The sequence below is a fragment of the Rhinolophus sinicus genome, chromosome 14 (genome assembly GCF_057876585.1).
Source record: "Rhinolophus sinicus isolate RSI-liver-muscle chromosome 14, RSI-T2T, whole genome shotgun sequence".
In the NCBI taxonomy this organism is placed as follows: Eukaryota; Metazoa; Chordata; class Mammalia; order Chiroptera; family Rhinolophidae; genus Rhinolophus; species Rhinolophus sinicus.
The window spans coordinates 84,974,556-84,989,248 of record NC_142514.1 but is presented as its reverse complement, the minus strand read 5'-3'; the positions used below and the strand labels follow the sequence as shown (position 1 = coordinate 84,989,248).

Genomic DNA, 14,693 nt, shown 5'->3' with positions numbered 1-14,693 from the left:
ACTACGAGACCCTGAAAAACCTGTATAGAAAGAAAAGTTTTATTTGGTGGCAAAAGTAGTTATCTTTGGCTTATTAGCATTTTTCTGTTTTCTTTCCCTTCAGAGCTAGTTCCTATGCTCACAAGCAATTTTAATTTCTTTTCTCAATTCACACAGAACTTTCCTTTTTTATCTCTCAGGAGTCTTAAACACTTTAGAAGAGCCCTGATGATCTCCTTTTGACTCAAGGACACCAGGCTGTTTGCACAAGCTAGCTGTATCTGTTAGAATGCTTTTGCTACAGTAACAAAAATTCAGAATGGATTAAAGAGGAAGAAAACATGTTATTGTAAATAATAAGTCCAGATGTACAGAGATTCCATGGTTGGCTAACTCAACAGCTCAATGCCACTGTCATGGATCCAGATTCTTCGCATCTTCTTTTCTGTCATTCCCTGTCAGCCCTGCCTTCAGGTGGTTACCCTAATGGTCACAAAATGGCTGCAACAGTGCCAGGCATCACACCTAAACTAATGCCCAGAGAAAGAGAAGGCATCTGTCTTTTCTTGTTTCCCCATTTAAGTGAGGAAAACTTCTCACATCTCATTAGCCAGAATTTTATCAGGTCTCTATTTAAACCAACTACTAACAGCAGGAATGGTACCACTACATATAGCTCAGGTCATGCAAGAATAATTCCCTGTGGCCAGACATGGGTCCCCAAAACACATGGCTTTAGGAGGAGAGTGGATACCTAAACAGGTGAGGGCTCTGTAGGAAAGTGGGGACTTGCCCACCTTTGTGTTGGGGTGGGGAAGATGAAAGGAGAACCTCACCCTCTTTCTTGGGTAGAACTAGACTGAATTAGTTAGGAATTTCCCAATGCCAGTGGTTCTCACAGTGTGGTACCTATGCCAGCAGCACCAGAATTCTCTAGGAACTTTTTAGAATTGAAAGTTTTCAGGTCCTACCCAGACCTGTGGAATCAAACTCTGCAGGTAGTAGCCAGGAATCAATGTTTTAACAAGCCTTCCAGGCAATTCTGATGCACCCTGAAGTTTAAGAACCACTGCCCTATTTCAGTGCTTCTCCACTGGGGGCAATTTTGTCCCAAGGAGACATCTGGCAACACCTGAAGACATTTTGGTTGTCACAACTGGAGTGTGGAGTGCTACTAGTATGTAGTGGTGGAGATCAGAAGAATGTACAGACAGCCCCCACAACAAAGAAGTGTCCTGCCCAAAATGTCACTAGTGCCAAGGTTGAGAAACGCTGGCCTAAGCTACGAGGTAGAGCAAGCTCCTTTCCTGTGGCTGCAGCCGACCTGGCTCTCCATGTTGGATTTGGCGGTTTGAGCCTGGTTGGGACAGGATTAACATGTCTTCTCCACTCTCAGAGCAGAAGAGACTGATGAGCTCTTCTAAGCAACAAGTTTTCAGGCCTTCAAGTCACCCGGCTCAGTCCCAGGGGTCTCACTTCAGTATCCATCTATGGCCAAGCAATAAACAGGACACAGTGTCTATCTTCAGGCCAAAAAAAGAACACATTTAAACACAAATAAACAGAACACAGTGTTTATCTTCAGGACAAAAAAAGAATGCATTTTTTAAGGGGCACAGTTGATATATGCATTGAAGTTTCAGAACTGGCTTTTATGGGAGCCCAATTCCTCTCTTAGAAGCCTGACAGGCAAAATTTTTCCATGCTTAGGAATTTTTCTGTTTAATTGAGAAGAGTCCCTCTCCCCTGTCTATACTGCCTAGCTCTCCCACAAGAGCCTGAGGGTCAGGAAATGGAGATCAAACATCTAGTTCCAATCTCCATTTCCTGTGCAAGATGTAGGTGAGAAACTGCATCTCTGTGGATAGGATTTCTCTCCATGAGAGTTTAACATTAGGGGCAATTCCTAATGTTACTGTAGCTAAGACCACAATCAGTTCAGGTCAGAACCATCTCATATTAAACCTATTTGCCAATGTCTTACGGTGCCGCTTGTTCTACCATGACCTCTTCTGGCACTCATCTAACATAACACACTTCTAGAAACAGATGTGCTGGTAAAGTTTATTTACATTATGCTCTGTCATATCAATCATATTTAAGTCCCGGAAATTTGTATTTACATGCAGAAGCCAGTACATTCCTGGGGGAAAAAATTTTTTTTGTTTTTGGAAAAGCAAAAACAAAACAGGATACAATTAACATGATAATCGGATAGCTTAATGAACATCTGGCTTCTGTGGGGTCTCATCTGGGATTTTAGAGTCAACTGTATCCAGAGGCTGCCAGTGGCAATTCATGAGAGAGTCATAGAGTTCTTCACTTTTCACCATAAACTCTTTGTTTAATTCCTCAGTATTCATACGAAGGTTTGGATCTGCAGAAACCAATAATGTGTATTGGATTAATAATGCAAAAAAAAAAAAAAAAAGGTTTGACAGGACATATATTACAAATGGCATACAGTTTTTTTTAAAAAAAACATTAGTAGGAAACATTGCAGACAATTAGTGTTAAAAAATTTAAATTGTGTCTTTCCTTTCAATAAAACTTGAAAATAGAAAGTAAAGATTAAAAAAAAAAAAGAAAGAAAGAAAGAAAGAGTAGTGCTACCAGACTCAGTCTCTGGCTGGTGAATGAGGAGAAAATAGATGGAATCAAGAGAGGTTTTGGAGATGAATGGACAATATTTGGAGATGGAGTCAACCTGGGGTAAGAGAGAAGGGGAGGGCTGAGCATGACTCCTGCCTGGGTTTCTGGCATCAGCACCTGGGTGTATATGGTGCCAAACCGTGAGCCGGGACCAAGTCCATGACAGGGCTTTGAAAAACTAACCATGCTGCTTTATCTGTTTAGTTAACAGATTGATGTAAGTGAATAAACTGTATATAGCAACTAATTCAGAAACAGAGAGGCACCTGGCCTTCCTTCTCTAAAACCTGGAATCCTGGGATGAGGAGGTGGTGTTATGTTATTAAGAAAGCATCAAACCTAGATATTCATTTTCTGTTGCCAGGTTTCCAAGGTCACCTACTTCTTAAATGTAGTCCATTTCTTTTCTCCCTATGCTGAATGTAACTGAAGCCGTTTCTGTTTTCCTTTATAAGTTTTGCAAGCCTTAGCTCATTTAGGGCCATAATTTGCTTCCTAATACTCACATGTGTTGACACTATTCACTGGCATTTTTATGCTTGTTGTAGACGCTTGGTACCCCTCCAAAATTCACATGTGGAAACTAACTTCCAGTGTGATGGTATTTGGAGACAGGGCCACTGGGAGATAGAGTGAGATGAGATCACGAGGGCAGGGCTGTATAGTCTGATGTGATTTCTGCCCTTATAAAAAGGACACGAGAGCTCAGGAGCTCTCTCCCCTCACCACGTGAGGGTATGAAAAGGTGGCCATCTGCAAGTCAGGAAAAGAGCCCTCACCAGAAACCAAGTCAGCTGGCATGGCACTTGCCTGATCTGGGACTTGCCAGTGTCCACAATTACGAGAAATAAATTTCTGTTGTTCGAGCCACCCAATCTGTATATTTTGCTATAGCAGCCTGAGTAATACAATGTCCTTCTGTATTTATCATTTTAGAACCAAGATGACCAAATAGCCCCTGCCCATCATATGTTTCATGAGCTATACTTCTCATTTTCCTTCACTGGAGTCATTTGTGACTGTGGTCTGATTCTTGTTCTTTAGAGCTTCCCATCCCTTTTGAATCATCTTTCCTTTGAAAGCTTCTGGTCATAAAATTAGATGTTTGTATTTTTTTCCCTGGACTTCCTGAAATTTGCTTTCGTAAAGTCATGCCCCAGGGTCCTTTCCTTCCTTGCCATGGGCAGTTGTTTGCAAAAAGGCTCCTCCTGACTCTGCATGCTCCTGGTAAGGGGAGAGGTGTCAGGACCACATGCTATGAGTACTTTCTCTCTGTAACCTGTGGCCTAGAAAACAAACAGTGTGGTCAGCTAGGAACCCCAGGTGAATGATGCAGGCCCTTCCAGTGATGTTGGCTATAGGGGTAACAGAAGCCTATAAAAGACAAACTAATTCCATCGTCCCTAAATCTGTGGGCCCTCTGTACCTGTGCTGTCCGATACAGAAGCCACCAGGAACATGTGGCTTCTGAGCACTTGAAATGTGGCTAATCCCAGTTGAGATGTGATGTAAATATACACTGCATTTTGAAAACCTGGTATTAAAATTATTTTATCTCATTAAGTTTTTATATTGAATACATGTTGAAACAATATTTTGGATATATTAGGTTAAATTTAAAGTATTAAATTTAATTTCCCCTGTCTACTTTTATTTTTTTTTTAATGTAGTTACTAGAAAATTTAAAACTACCTATGTGGGTGGATCTGTGTTTTGTATTACATCTCTACTGGACAGAGATGCTCCAGATAGATGATTAGCTAACACTTGAGTGGTTATTACGTGCCAGACCCTGTGAAAGCACTTAAGAATACTTTAGAGCTTCTGTCATCACACTTCCTAGGAGGTAGGTTTTAACATCCCATTTTATAGCTGGGGACGCCAATGCACTAGAGATTAATTTGTGTGGAATTACAGAGCTAGGAAGAGATGTGAATCCTGGCAGTCTGGACCCAGAAAGCGCATTTCTTATTGCACGTCTTTCTCTGTTATTTTTATAGACTGTCTGCGGAACTGATGAAAGCAGGGAGAACAGACTCACACTTTAACCAAAATGAAATACCCCTGAAAGCTGGAATGACCATCCTTTATTCACATTTCAATCAAAGTACTGAAAACTAGAATTGCCCTGTGGCATTTGAAGATTTCTTTTAAACATCAATTTCATTCCACTTAAACACTGAGCATCAACTACCATGCAGACTTTGCATCAGTCACAGGGACTACAAAGACAGAAGCTCCCATCTTTGATAAAATCACATAGGCAGTAGGCGGGTTTGTCTTACAGGGGTGGGGTGAGATTAGGGGAAGAGGCCAGGGGGACATGTGATAAGACAGACATGTGATAAGAAACAGGCAAAAGTGTTCTCTGCATTTCTCTTCTATTTCTCTTTCCCATAACTTAAATAAAAGAAGCCAAATGTTTTCCTCCCTTCCTCAAATAAGACACATTCAGAAACAGGATTCTTCTCTGGGCAGACACATTTTGTTCTTTTCAAAACAGATGAAAAACGACGGGAAGCACCACATGACACTCCACAGGAGGCCTGCCAGGTCCTGCAGAACCAGTAACACTGAGGAAGGGAGGAAGCCAAGGGCACAGCGACTGCCTCATGTTTTTCTCCTTAAAGATAAAACAGAAGTAATCCCAGAGTCTAAACTTAGGGCGGAAACAGATCTTAACATCAGCTTATCGGCTTCTTACTGTTTGCAAACGTCCCCACTTCCCAGTCCTTCAGAAAGACCCAGAGAGGAGGCTCAGCTAAAGCTGTTCTCACAGAAGCAATTTCCCAAAATCAGAGGAACTGCTGAAGAGAATGGCTTAGGCAACCTACATTGGTATTTTCCAGTAGGATCTCTCAGTTTCTAGCCCGCTGAGTGAATGAGGAACCTGGAAATTGGGTTAGTTTTGTTTTCAACTACCACAACACAAGGTTTATATTACCTTCTAGTAGGTCTTTATCTTGGTTTTCAGCCAGAGCTGTGGTTTCCTACAATGGAAATCAGTATTTTAAGAAAAAATGGTTTATATCAACACATGCTTTCTTGGAAAAATCTTGTTCTCAAAAATAATTATCTAAAATACTAAACTTCCTTTAGATCAAATTTATTTTGAATTTTGATTAGAAGAATCTTTAAATGATATAGTATTACAATTATGAAATGTGTGAACTGAGTCAACAGAAGAAAAGTCACACAGGAGGAGCAGGCCTGACAGAGGCCTCTAGCATTTCTGAAGCTTCTGAGAACTAACTGGGGTCCTAGGACCTGGGCTAGAAACCAGACACCAGCGATCCTGGCATCCATCCAGACTCCACAGTCCCTGCACAAGATGCCCAACTTTCTACCTGGAGCTCTGCCCTTCCTTCCAGATGACAATCCGCAGTCACCACAATCACATCTCCCAGCCCCGTGGCTCAGTGAAGGACCAAGACAGTAGTGGGAGCTTAAGGAAATGCAGAGGCTACACAAAATCAAGCCGTCAGCCATCTTTTTACATAATGAAAGAAGTAAAGTCCAGAAGCACTCCCAAAATAAACCTTGGCAGGTTAATCGAGAGGCTGCTGGCTCTGTTGGGGCAGCATAAGTGTTCATGACTCCTCTTTATGGGCACCTGCTGGGAGCCTGTCTTTGCTAAGGATGTCCAGCTGTTCCAAGGAACCACCCCCTCCAGGAAGGGCTGAGCGAGCTCCTGGCACAGTGACCTTGATTAAGCCATTAGGCTTCCACTATTGATAAGAATGAGATTATATTGAAAGCCAAAGATCCACCACCTCTTTTCTTCAATCTATCTGAAAGTATGCCCCCCTTTCACTCTGAAATAGGCCCTGATTTGGAAAATAAATTATATGGTTACCATAAATGTAATGACACCATCTGTGTATTTTTTTCTATTTAGAAATGGCTAAGACAATCAGACTCTGTATATACAATGTGCTTATAATACAAGGTCCAAGGAACCTCACATTTCCTCCTTGCCAATGTGTGCTCCGGTAAATGTGCATCCTAACATACCAGGGCGTGGGGAGCAGACGTTGTCTGGGCAGTGTACGCTGCTGGTTGTCCTGAAAGAAGGGCACATCTGCAAACAGTCTTCTCTGCTACAGATAGTTTGGGAAAGGTGTGGTGTGGGACCCCAAAGAACCGAGAATCATTTTGCAGACATCCACTTCCTCTCACCTTAAGCAAGACACAATGTTAGAATAGGGAGGGCTCTCAGAAGCCTAACCCCTTAACTTGGGAGATACGGGCGATGGACACAGGTCTGCTACAGCGGAGGAAGTGGACAATAAAGCTGTGACATCTCACAGAGGACACAATTGATTAGGGGAGACTCAGGAGAGTATGTGAGTGAGAGAGACCCACTGCAGAGCCTTACCATCTTGAATTTGCTGACCAGCTGGGAACTGGGAACTCCCACCAGGTGAGCAGGCAGGTGGCACAAGTACGGTAACCAGAGATACCAAAGAGAACGTAATTGCGGTTTAAAAGATTAAAAATAATTGCCCAAACCGCAATTACCTTTGCACCAACCTAATATTTATAATTCTTGAAGGAAAAACTCTATGGTATAGTAATAATCTGACTAGAGAGTGAGATTAAAAAAAAAAAAACAAAAAAAAAAATCCCAAATGTGCCAACAAAAATGGGGAGAAGAAAGGAGAGAAGGGGTGGCGGGGAGAGAAAAAAAGGACGTTAATTTCTTAGTTTTTTAATAAGTGGAGAGAGACGTTCATTTCTGGAGTTGATAATACACTCAAAACTATACTTCTCTAGGGCCGGCCCGGTGGCTCAGGTGTTTAGAGCTCCATGGTCCTAACTCCGAAGGCTGCCGGTCCAATTCCCACATGGGCCAGTGGGCTCTCAACTACAAGGTTGCTGGTTCAACTCCTCGAGGGCCGCAAGGGATGGTGGGCAGCGCCCCCTGCAACTAAGATTGAACACAGCACCTTGAGCTGAGCTGCCTCCCAGATGGCTCAGTTGGTTGGAGCATGTCCTCTCAACCACAAGGTTGCCACCATTGCAAGGGATGGTGGGCTACGCCCCCTGCAACTAGAAAACGGCAACTGGACCAGGAGCTGAGCTGCGCCCTCCACAACTAAGATTGAAAGGACAACAACTTGACTTGGAAAAAAGGCCTGGAAGTACACACTGTTCCCCAATAAAGTCCTGTTCCCCTTCCCCAATAAAATCTTTAAAAAAAGGAAAAACTATAATTCTCTATTTAAATATGTAAAGATAACCACTAGAAGACAGACCATCTCCCAAAAGAGCAAAATAAAGAAAGGGGTAAAGAAAAGAGTTATGATAAAACCTCAGGCAATGTGTCAAAAGACTTTTTTTTTTTTTTTTTAAGTGATGTAATATCAAGCATCTGCTGAAAGGGTAAAACCCAAATTGGGTTTAAAAGAAAAAGAAAAGCCGAGAAATCTAACAAAATATTTTCTCTAAGAGGTACACCTGAAATAGACTTGAAAAACTGAAAATGAAAGTTTGGGCACCAAAATACCAAGCAAATGCAAGTTTTAAAAACTGAGGGTTTAGATATTAAATTCGACTTTGGCGTTAAGGACAGGGCCATCACACAAAGAGTGTCACTGTGCACAACTGGAAACACACTGGGAGTAAAATCTGTAACACTTTGACTGCAAAGTACTGATTTCCCTAATACGTAAATATCTCACACAGTCAAGAAAAAGGGGCAGAACTCTACATAAAAAAGGTAGACAAAGAACATCAACTAAGTTGCAGAACACAGATACCAATAAACATTTGAGAAGGCATTTGCCCTCAGTAGACAAATGCCTTCCTCACCTGTCGGATTGGCTAATCACACACAGAAAAATGTAGACAAGCAAGGTCACCTACAACGGCAGTGGAAAGCGGAAAGACTCAGGCAGGCTTTTCAGTAAGTTGCTGTTTAAAATTGTGTTATATCCTTGAATCCAGATCTCCCACTTCTAAGAATTTTTTTTTAAACAAAAACACTCAAATGCTTGAAGATAGGCAAAAGGAATTTAGTTAGAGCGCCAAAAACATTTACAATGTTAGACAATAAGGGATGAGCTAAAATCACAGCACAACCAAATGAGCAACTTTCAAAGAAAGCTGTCCTGATGCAACTACAAGCAGAGGGAAGGATCAAGCCAGTATATACTACAGTCTATTCTTGCCCAAAGCGTCCCCAACTCCCCAGAGATAGAGACCAATCACACCAATTTAGCAAGAGTACAAGGGAAGAATCTAGAGCACAAGACCCACTTGAGCAGTGTTTTCTTCTAAGTGAGGAGGGAAAAGGGAAGCGGAGGGAATGAGGGAGATGTCCCTCACTCCAATACATCTTTGTGTGGTTTCAGAAATAGATTAGTAACCAAAGAATTAAAATATCTTTGTAAAGTGTGTTAACCTTCACGGTTATATCAAGACAATAAAAAAAAAAACTACTTCCTGTCCTATTTTAAGTGTTTAAGAGTAAAATCAATTGAAAGACAATAATCTAAAATTTAGTCGCAAGAGTTTAGGCACAGACGTCATCAGTCTATTTATTTTTGGAAGACAATGAGGACCTAAATCATTTGCAAGTCAAAATTTTGTCGCAGGTCATCAGTTTTCACTCCTCATATTAAAATAGGGAGCAAAAGCTAAGAGAATATGAAAGACAGGATGAGGAGGTGTGAAGCTAGGAAAAGATGTTTCCATGTTGGGCATGTGAATGACACAGGATTCATTTTAGAAAGAGATACCTTAGGCCTAATGGAAGTTTTAGCTGGGTGTCCAGAGGTCCCACGCTCAGAAAGGTTGTGTCCATGTCTGCCCACTGCACAGTCACAGCTGTAGCCAGAAAGAGGACAACAGCTGGGCTGTTGCTCATACCAGCTGACGAAGGGGTAACCCTGGCGGGGCTGGAACTCCGGCTTCACTCTAATAGCAGAGGGGAGACAACGGGAATGACATCACCAACCAAGGTGGAATCATTCAAAACCCCAGAATTCTTTAGCTTCTTTCCCAGGAGTTACAAGTAAGGATGATTTCTGCTTTAACTGTTTAAAAATACCTATTTTCAAAGCAATAGTTTGTAAATTGCCAAAAAATTGTATGAGAAATAAAACACTAACAGCTTTCATTTTCAGAGTAAGAAAAGAACAGCTCACCTTTGCCAGCACCAGTAATAATTATTTTGTTGAGCTGTGTCAAAACCTGCAAAACTCTCCTGTCCAGCCATTTATCCAGAAACCTGATAAAATGAGACAAGGAATCCTCAGTTTTTGTTCCAGCGTCAAAAATTCCAGCTCTGAGCTAAAAGCTTTCAACCCGACAAGTAAATCTCACAACCGCCTCCGAGAGCTTAAGTAACTACATTTAGTGGCAATTCCTGCTGGGCAATTAACTGCTTGACTTTCAGGACAATGGGGTTCAGGGGTGGGTGGGCAGGAGTGCATTGAGGTCACCTGGGGGGCCTTGAGTTGCCAGGCCCTCTCCCAACTGTCAGGCCTGGGGAAGCTTTCCAGAACCCCAGCTGGAAGAAGGGAAAGTGTGTGATGGGCGACTGGGAAGAACAATGAAGTCGTCACCACACCTCCTACAATAATAGGCCAGAGTCACTTTTAATAATTAAAACCTTAAGACGAATGCCACAATTTGATGGTTCCCCCCTCAGTTCAGTTATCTGCAAATAATAACTATTAGAACCAGCATCTTAGTGGACTTGTTTTTAATCTCCTGCAGGTTGAAATCATACCAAACAACTGGTGGGAAGAAGTGGTATATCGCACACACACACCTTAATGGGAGTACAGAAAAATTTTAAAAATATATCTGTGGTTCAGCATTTTTTTAAAAAAGCATAACAAATCTTCCCAAACTTCAGTGCACTTTCATATAACCTGGGCAGGTTTAAAATGTAGGTTCTAATTCAGTGGATTTGGAGTGGAGCCTCAGATTCTGCCTTTCTAGCCAGCTCCCATGCACTTTAGTACCAAGTCTACATAAAGTGTCTGAATTTAAGAAAATAACTTTTGAGTCTAAATAGGAGCACTTAGGGTTTGGCCATTTCCCTGAAGCTTGTTAATAACTAACTATTCCACTCTTAATTAACTATTCCACTATTCAAGTGCTTGATGTATTCTATATGTACCTGTAATGTGAAAAACAATAGTCATGATGAATTTAAATCATTCACCCTATATTTCCTAAGCCTCTATACACACAAGGCAGGGTGATTGACACTTGGTGATGTCGTGGAGCTTACTACTGCAGTGGATGTCCCCGTCCTCAAGGGAGATGTCATTGGTTAGCCGCTGTGGCACACATTGCTAGGTGCCACCCGGTATTCAGTTTCCTTTTCTTCCTTAATAACAGAACCCTGATTTTATTTGGGGGCAGCAACAAGCCTCGCTCAGAATACACCTCCTAGCTTATCCCCTTGCAGGGAGATACGCCAGGTGGCCATAGTCTGCCTGATAAGACATAAATAGAACTATTACAAGGGGATTGAGGAAAGCTGTGTGGGCAAAGGGTGTTGCTTAGCTGGAACGCGTTTTTGTCCTCCACCCTTTCCCTAAGCCTAGTGCTGACATTACAGATCTGATGGCTGGAGCCAAAATAAGTCTGCACCTATCTTGGCCTATGAGGCAATAGCAAGGAGTTGGTCACGCACACAAATACAGGATCAGAAATAGAGACTGGGCCTGGGTCTCAATGACTATGGACTCTCTGTACCTACGCTTGACTGGCCTACCTCCAGATTTCTCTTAAGAAATAAATGTCTTGTTTAAGCCACTGTTGCTTTAAATTACATGAAGTTAAACATAATTCTTAACTATTATAGCAGCTTAGACATCAAACATATCGGTTAAGAATTCCCTTTTTGTAAAAATTTTAATATTGGGTTTCTTTTTTCCTTCTCTTTCAGGATTTTTTTTTTAAAAAAAGAAAACCAGAATTTTGGCTATGAATGGGTGAGAGATGAAACTGTAGTTGGAAATGAGCGTGGGAGTTGAACATTAATAATAAGGAGGTGAGGAGGCCGAGGAAGGGAGAGGCCAATGTAGTATGAGTATGTTGACACCACCCAGGAAGATGGCAGGAGCTGGGGCACAGAGGACCGTAACCAAGGCTCCAGAGATGAAGACAGACCAGGGTTCACAAGTACGATTTTGTGCTCTAAAAGCTTCAAATGCAAACTTGTTGCATTTCACCTGGATTGTTCCCATGAAGCAGGTGAAGCAAATTTCTATCAGGGCAGAGCATGGGCCAGTGTCCAGGGGAAGGAGCCCAATCTCTGCTTCTCTTAGCTCTATGTGCAAAGGAGACCACAGCCCTCTGGGAATACAATCACATGCAACTTCTGGAGTTCTAAAATTTAACAAAGTTGCTACCTGTCACATTGAAAAAGGAGGATAACTGGGGAGGAATATTACAATCACATGATACTTTTCTCCACTGTATCCTGCTTTTAGCCCAGTATATTCATTTCCCCACCATCCCTACCCCCCCAAAAAAGAAAAACTGGTTGGTTTTTCTTTAGCAAATCAAAAAAAGCTAGACACTCAGTAAATATTTGTTGAAAGAATGAGTAAATCAATATGTGGCTCAACCATAAAAAGCTTTCAATTAGTAATTTAGAAGCAAAACTAAAAATCCTTTTGTGTTTTAGTGTTAATGAACAGCTGGTTGTTTCTTGGCAACTGCAGTTTTCACTAGATGAGATTAAATGGATTTTTTTTTTATCCTGTGTTTGGAAAGAGAACAGGAGGTTTGGCAGGAAGTATGCTCAGTTTGAATCCAGTTTAACAGGTATATAATTTTGTATTGCGTTTTTCTTCAGACAATGAAAAGCCACTGTTCTTCTCTGTTAAAAAGAATGTTCAAGCCCAAGGAAACATAAAAAGCAGCAGCAGCACTGGGTCTACTGTTACCTAGCTGTGTGGTTTTAATAGAGTTCCTCTGTTAGACATATTTCAGCATTTATAACCTTAGAGGTTATAATGAGGCCCTCATCTTTTTGAAAATGTAATGAAATTTTATCAAAATTTGCTCTCCTCTAAAAATGTACATACACAATTTTGCACATAACTTCAGGGGATTCAAAGCCCCCTAAACTTATCCATGAACTCCCCCCGATTAGGAGCACCTGAACTACATGCTCTCTAAGGTCACCTGAGCTCTGTAATTGGTGCCACTAATTTCTAACAGTATAAACAAAGAAAGAGTAAACCACTTTGAGTTATGTTCATGGTGCTTACACTATGGTTTTCATTCTAGAACCAACTATACTCTGAAAAATTCCTGGTTGGAGGGAAAGATTTTTCAAGCCACAAGATTCTTCTCTAAAATGTGACAAATGCTTAAGCAGGTAAAAGTTGTGACAATCTGGTAATAGAAGCTGAATGTAGCAATTACCCTGTTTAGTGATATGTTCAAGTTAATTTCAAAAAAATATTGAGTACTAATTCTTCACAAACAGCAGTTGAGGTTTCCCTGGGGTAATGAAGCAGGACACCAGGGGCAATGCAGAAGCAACAGAATATATAAAGCACGTGATTTTGAAACAGTTTTATTAAAAAAAAAAATTTTTGATTGAGAGAATATTACTTCTGCATTAAACAGATATGTCATGGAGTAAAATACAAAAAGTGCTATTTTTAAAAATAAAATATGAGACGTTGAAGAAATGTCCTGCTTACTCATTCTTTGTCCCAGGCCCCGGGAACACCCACTCAAGCAACTCATTGTCTTCTGACCTTAGTGGTTCTCTGGTGGTAATAGTTAAGAAGCAGTAAATAGGAAGTAATTTAAATAGTAAAATAACTTGTGACTCTTTGTAACATAATGAGGAAAATGAGCACAAAGCAATTACTATAAAAACAGTGAATGACTTTGCCTCCTAGAGACTGAGAATTAGTTTGATTACCAGCATTTCAGTGCCTGGGGAGTGTTTACCTGTGGAGTCACCAAAGGGCACATAAGACAAGGCCTTGCTTGAGTTGCAGTGACAACCAAAGCATCCGAAGTGAAATCATGTCTACCAGACCCAGCCTCAATTGAACCTGAGTTCAATCCGTACTGACAATTCAGAACACTAGAGAACAAATGTTCTTGGAAACAAAAGGGTCTAAGCGCTACAGGATTAGCACTAAATGGGGTCTGAAGAATTGACACTGACAAATGCATCCTGCTTGTCAAATCTACCTGTGATGTATGACGTTCATGATAGAATTATACGTTCCAAGATTTATTCTATTGGAAATTTGTGCGACGATGTGACGTCTAACACACCCCTGAATCTCTAACGCTTGTGAAAATCTCAAATGTAAATTAAGGCCATCTTGCTTTTATTTACGTTTGACTTTACACCTAACTGGGGAGGTGGTGAAACTCAAATAGATCAGATTTCCTTCTGGAACGCTCACCAAGAATGACTGCGCCTTTCTTCCTCAAACAAGGCTGTCTACACCCTTCAGGCAAAGCGTCCTTCTCTCTCCCCAGTATGTGCCGCAACACGGGCCAACTGGACCCCAGGGTTAGTCAAACGAACCAAGCGGGAAGGAAAGGTGTGCAGGGCGGGATTATCCGGCCTGGGTAGCGGGGGCCGCGCGAAGCGAACTTCCAGGGCCCGGACGTCGCCGCCTGCTGATAACCCGGAACCTAAATCCCACCCCGTCTTTGCCCCGCTCCGAGACACTGTGAGACAGAAAGGCTCATCCCACTGCTTCCCGCACGGAAAGGAAACCTAAGTCCTACCTCACCCGCACACAGCCCACACTAACAAGGAATCCACCCGATCAGCACCACACGGCCAGGAACCCCGCCCCGCCAGGGCTGGCACGCCCCTTCCTTAGACGTCACGGAAAGGCGGGGCTTTCGTCGAGGCTGTCCCGCCCACTCCCCTCAGCGCCCAGCTCGTAGCTTCCTAGAATATGCCTGCTTGCCCCCAATTTTTTTCTCATAGCGATGAGAACCTCCTCGTGTGGAGTCCTTCATTAGTCTCCGCTTGGAAACTTTGCGTTATCTTCGAGCGCTGAAGCCGTTTCCACTGATGCAGGCGCTTAAAAGGCAGCCCT

The 14,693-nt window shown here is 42.0% G+C and overlaps 1 protein-coding gene across 2 annotated transcripts; it reads right to left on the bottom strand.

The window, feature by feature from the left end:
• Positions 1–1,567: 1,567 nt before the first annotated feature.
• C14H6orf52 (chromosome 14 C6orf52 homolog) lies at positions 1,568–14,622 on the bottom strand. Of its 2 annotated transcripts, none has more exons than XM_074335238.2 (5): positions 14,043–14,622; positions 9,783–9,865; positions 9,375–9,552; positions 5,576–5,621; positions 1,568–2,356 (listed from the first exon to the last, which is right to left on the bottom strand). In XM_074335238.2, exons 2-5 carry the CDS (start codon positions 9,851–9,853, stop codon positions 2,199–2,201), a joined length of 453 nt encoding a protein of 150 aa, XP_074191339.1. In that variant the 5' UTR covers positions 9,854–9,865; positions 14,043–14,622; the 3' UTR covers positions 1,568–2,198. The 2 variants fall into 2 exon arrangements, with proteins under 2 accessions (XP_074191339.1, XP_074191338.1); XM_074335237.2 differs by having other exon boundaries at positions 1,569–2,356; positions 14,374–14,622.
• Positions 14,623–14,693: the final 71 nt, after the last annotated feature.

Coding starts and splice junctions, on each gene's coding strand:
- C14H6orf52 (XM_074335238.2), bottom strand. CDS start 9,853: ATGGCTGGACAGGAGAGTTTTGCAGGTTTTGACACAGCTCAACAAAAT. Junction 9,553..9,782: donor TATTACTGGTGCTGGCAAAG/GTGAGCTGTTCT, acceptor CTCTGCTATTAG/AGTGAAGCCGGAGTTCCAGC. Junction 5,622..9,374: donor AAACTTCCATTAGGCCTAAG/GTATCTCTTTCT, acceptor TTTCCATTGTAG/GAAACCACAGCTCTGGCTGA.